Source organism: Coturnix japonica, chromosome 9, assembly GCF_001577835.2.
Source record: "Coturnix japonica isolate 7356 chromosome 9, Coturnix japonica 2.1, whole genome shotgun sequence".
Lineage (NCBI taxonomy): Eukaryota > Metazoa > Chordata > Aves > Galliformes > Phasianidae > Coturnix > Coturnix japonica.
Genome location: NC_029524.1, coordinates 2,299,029 through 2,304,326, shown reverse-complemented (window position 1 = coordinate 2,304,326; position 5,298 = coordinate 2,299,029). Strand labels below are relative to the sequence as shown.

The window sequence follows — 5,298 nt, the reverse complement described above, 5'->3', positions numbered from 1 at the left end:
TTTAGGATCTTATCAATTCATCTTTATAAACCTTTCTTTGTGGGTTCATAAGCGATGCAGGCCACAGTGCCTGCTGCAGGCAAGCTGGTATGGGTTGTCTAGGGCCAAATGCTCCTTGGATCCTTCATTCATGGGTTGCAGAGGTGGCTGTGTCAGGCAGAGCTGTAGTGGCCTCTTGCTGCTGAGATATCAGAACTCCGCAGAGTATCGCCCTGGGGATCTGACAGCTTCCTACACCACAGCTTACAGAAAGAAAAATCCTCGCCTTGGATTCTGGTGCACAGCATTGCAGGCTTTGTAGGTCTCAGACTAACCTGCTCTGTTCCTCTGCTGGGCTTACCCAGGTTCCTGCTTTTACATGCTGGCTGAAGCAATGCTGTCTTTGGTTGTTAACAAGTTATGTGTGGGCCATTGAGGTGTAGGTGGCATAAAGGGAGCCAGGCTTCTCTTGGAGGACAAGACAATATGCCTAAATTGGAAAAAAAATTCCAATGGGACATTAAAAGAAAAAATCTCCCTTGGCACAGAGGGTTGAAATGGAGACCTGGAGGCATCCAGACCTGCCTTCCAGCTTGGTTTTTTTTTTCCTATGATTATTTGCCTGACTTTCAAGTGACAGATGTTGCTACCAATGGCTGTGTGCTCACTCTCCTCATTGGAAGCTGTGAACTACAGCCCCAAAAGCAAATGAGCAACAGTTACTATCATGGTTAGTGCTACTGCAAACATCTCCCACGCACAAGAAGCCCTGTGACAACCCGTCTATTGTGTGTATCCTCAGTGATTAGCAGCAATGTGTTAGAAGAGAAAGAACTACTGTACCTGCAGATCACCATTGCTTCTGTCCACTCCCCAGGCATCTGAAGTGGAGGAAAGAGGTAAGAGTGTAACTTTGCTGGTAGGCACTGGTCCTGGGAAAGTTGGTGTCTGGTGCCTTCAGCCATGGAGCCTGGGAAAAAGAAAAAAAGGAGTGGGGGGAAAAAACAGTCACTAAAAATGACCTAAGATGTACCACAGAAAGACCGCTTCAACTATGATCCCAGCCTTGTAATGGCTAGAGGTAATGTATTCAGATTATGGAAATGCATTTAAGTTGACTGAATGTACATGCTTATATCTCAGCAGACATGCCTGCTGCTGCTGTCCCAGGAAGCAGCAAGGCAAGGTCAGCTGAAATGGGAATGTGTCAGGGGTCCACACAATGAAGTGCGTCCTTCAGTTAGTTGTGAGGAGTGGCGTCATCAGGTGTCTATGAGTTACTCACACAGGACCAGGAGGATTTTCAAAGGTAGGAGAGCAGCTGTCCCAAGAGGAAAAAGCTGCGTCAGTAAAGCAGTGTGTGCAGTTTCTCAGCACAACTGTTGTTTTAGTTTCCTAACCCCATTAGTTGTTATACAGACTCCATCCTCTCTTCTTCCCCTTGCTGGTATAAGAATGTGGCTCTTACATGCTGCTGTTTTCTGAGCACTTCATTGCTCTGCCATCACTGTGCTTTGGAAACACACTGGAAAGCTGTTCTGGCAACATTTCTCCAGCTTCTCATGACTTCTAGTCCCCTGTAGAAACATGAGGTACAACATAAGAATCCTTCCAACAAATAAAAGTCCTGGAACTTAGAAGCATACCAAGCATGATGTGGGTCGGGCATTGAGTGACTTACAGGCAGCTGGAGGGAGGTTCAGGATTCAGGTTGTGTCTGAGGAGTAGACCCAGAGTGCAGGTCAGACCTTGAATCCTGCCCTGTTCCTCACCTGTTTGTTCCTGGGACTTTTCCTCTTGGACTTTTCTGTGTCAGTGTCCTTTAGTGCTGCAGAGATGAAATTGTTCTTTAAGAGGCTGGAGAAAAACAGCACCTCCTTCTTTGAGCTGTGGGTGTCACAAAAGGCATTTCATTTTGTGAATCTGTGAAACTTCATCGCCCTTCCAGACCTTTATTGCTGCTTTCATCCCACATGGTCCCAGTCATTGGAGGGGGAAATGACTGGAGAGTGGTAGTTTTTACAGCATGGCAAAGACCGGAACTTCTCAGCAGTGAGACTTCCCAAGTTGTGTGATGAGTTACCAAATATACTGCAATCTCACAACAAAACCCCCACCAACAACCAATACCACACCACAGCGCGGAGGGGGTGAGAGGGAGGAAGAAAGGGAGAGGGGGAGAGAGACCAGACAACACATTTCTCTGATGCTGAATGGTTAAGATATGTATATAAACTTGTTTTTGCATCCTGGACTGTATGAGGAACTATCATTCAGTACTTCATTTGGCTACTAATTAACGGGGTGACAAGATGCGATGGCCCAAACCTGTGTTTAGAACAAAGTTATAGTGAAGAGGGTGCTCATCATACTCATGATTTTGAATAGTTTATTAAATGAAAGGTGAAGCATCAGTTTTAAATTGTACAAAAGGAAAAAAAAAAACCTCATATTGTAAATGTACAATTTACAGAATTACTAGCAAAACCAATCAAGGAGACACTCATAATACAAAAACCTATTGACTGCAAACTGAACTGGAAACCCATTGCAGGTACCGTGATCATAAATGTTTGTTATACAGTATTCTACAATGTTAAATTAGGAATCAGTTTTCCACACAGAGGACTGTGAAGCACAAGGTTTGTCTGAGGCTCTGACTCCAACCAGGCAGCGATTATTGTGCCTCTATGCTCGCAGAATGACCGCGATGACCATTAAACGCAGCCATCCCAGCCCACCCAGCACCACGGGCATGGACAGAAGAGGAAGGGAGGTGGTGTCATTATTCTGGGGAGCTGCAGCCCCTTCCCCTGTTTGGTGTTACCCAACAGACAGCAGAGGAATGGCCCAATCTCCCAGTCCAACATTTTTGGCAACCGTTTCAGTTTGAGAACTGCACACGTTAAAAACAAACCTCAGCTGTGTGAAATGCTGGTCGGTTCTTTTTAGATGTTCTTCCCCCTCCCAGCACATAAGCGAGCACTGGGTAGTGACATTGTTTTTTGTTTAAGATCTTATTTAAAAACAAAAAGAAAAACAAAAAAGCAAAGTTCCACCATTAGTTCCTGTTGCTTAAAAATAAAAACCAATAAGCACCTCTGAAACTGCTGTGCTCCAGGTGGGTCAGCCTGCTTGGTATCTTGACTGCAGAAAGGAAGGTTAGTGATTGGGGCTGATGCCCAGGGCCTGCTCAGCACAGGCTGTGTCTGGCCTGCTGTAACTCAGCAGCTGCCAGGTAGAGGCATCAAACCCAAGCATAACAATATTCCAACTTATTGAAGAAAAATCTCTTATCACAATGAACTTAACTGAGGCTGCTCGGGGTTTGGCTGTTTGGGTTTTGTTGTTTTTTTTTTTAAATGTTTTTTGCTTTTTTGAAAAATCGCATTTCTTTCCCCAAATAATTACTCTTAATATGCACAGTTAACACTGAAAATGTAGCTGTATTCCATTGTAAGCTTAAGAACTTCACCATCTAAGCACGAATTTCTATGCAGCACATACAGTACTTCTACCTGGCAAAATTAATTTACAAAAATAGCGCAGAAGGGTGTTTATGGCATGGAAAGAAGATTTCTGTGTGCTACAGGTAAAACTGCCTCTAGGATGCTCAAGCAATTCCTTTCCCCCACCCTTGAATTATTGTTTCTTTAAATAGGAAAGTTGCTGTTTATGTACCTCGGGTTGGCAGGGCTTGAAGTAGGTAGTAAAAACAGCACAGTGATTACTTGAGAACCATTTGTGTGTTTTACTGAGAATACTTTATTTGCTGGTATAAGTTGCTAAAAATGCACAGAGCAAGTACCAATAGAAAACTTACTGCTTTTGTGTCCCCGTGTGCTATATAAAATGAATGTTACACAGCGTCTGTTGGAAAAGTGGCTTCATGGACATCTCTCACGTCATGTCCCGTTATAAATAAAAATAAATCTTCTCAAGAGTATAAAATCTGGGTTTATCATATCAGAATCTGGGTTTTTTTTTTTGGCAGAGATGCACGTCATTAGAATTCTAACCTCTTCTCAATGCCTACGAGAGGATATAAGCGTACCACAATGTTAATCAAATCCAGTGTGTTCAAAAACACTTTTCCGTAGCCAGAACGACCTGCTTGTAGCATCATTGCTAGTCAATGGCTGATAGGCATAGGTTTAATAAAAATGGCTAGCTTTTAAAACATAAAAAGGCAAATGTTAAAACCGTTTTAAATTGTACAGCAGAAAAATAAAGTTAAAAAGTTCTGTTATCGCTCCATGTTTTCAGAAAACATCCGTAGAACAGTGTTTTATTTTGACAGCTGTCTTAACAATTTAAAACTTCCTCCTCATCCAGGAAAAAAAACCAACTCTGTATTAGGACAGTCAAGAACAAGGGATACAAATGATTTTCTAGGTCAGCCTTTCTGAGGTGACGGGGTTGGCCAACATTCCTTTGTGTCATTAAGAAGCTCCTCTTCTTTCTGTCACTACAAAAAGGGATTGACCTTAATCATTTGGTTAAAAATCAAACCGTATCACATCAAAAATGTGGTTTTCATACAAGCTATCACAGTATATAGGCCTCTAGCTCTAAACAATAGAGTTCCAAATTTGTAAAATGTCTTCAGCAGACTTCAGAACATTGGCATTCCAAATCCCTAGAAAAACCATGTAAAAGAGAGCAGTTAATTAAGTGCAACTGTAATTGAGTAAAGAGCCTCTGATAAGCAGCAGGCAGTGCAAGTCAAGTCTTACTGAATCATCCTCAATGATAGCTGCGGAGTCAAAGAAGTCTGGCCTCAGCTCAGCCCGTTCTCGTCGGTTTCTTGAAGGTGGCTGTAAAGATGGGCAGGTTGTTAGAACATCACATCTATGACTGCCTACAAAGGATCTGCTGGCTCTACAGCTCATCAGTACAAGGTGCTCATCCATGGCCTTAGCAAGCAGCTTTGCATGGATTCCCATAAAGGCTCAGATACAAACTGAGGCCCTGGCATGGGAGAGTTTTATTTAAGGAAGCTGGTATTAAATGATACTGAAGTAATTTTAAGGTCGTGCCCATAGCTTAGCACTTGCTTAAGGCCCTTGCTGACTTAATGGTGTTCCTGTATTAGCACCACACGTGGTCAGACTACATAAAAACTGTCTCCCTTATGCTTTTGTCTATGATGAAACCCTGATGTGAACAGAGCATATATTATTTAAGTACTTATGATGCTGTAATACAAGAACTAAACCTCTGCCTCATCATCTGGAGGTGAAAGGAGAAATACAAAAGCATTGAAACCAGTGAAAATGCAAAAATTCATTCAGAACTGAGGCCAGTCGGCTTATAGGA

General features: G+C 42.7%; 1 protein-coding gene across 5 annotated transcripts in view; it reads right to left on the bottom strand.

Annotated features, from left to right (window-relative positions):
- Nucleotides 1–2,351: 2,351 nt before the first annotated feature.
- The window catches only part of STAG1 (stromal antigen 1), a 150,080-nt gene continuing 147,133 nt past the window's right edge, over nucleotides 2,352–5,298 (bottom strand). For all 5 annotated transcript variants that reach the window (XM_015870971.2, XM_015870970.2, XM_032446719.1 and 2 more), the window contains 2 exons: nucleotides 4,716–4,796; nucleotides 2,352–4,618 (listed from right to left, as the gene is read on the bottom strand). In XM_015870971.2, coding sequence (XP_015726457.1) covers nucleotides 4,595–4,618; nucleotides 4,716–4,796 — 105 coding nt within the window. In that variant the 3' untranslated portion in view covers nucleotides 2,352–4,594. The remainder of the gene's footprint in view (nucleotides 4,619–4,715; nucleotides 4,797–5,298) is intronic.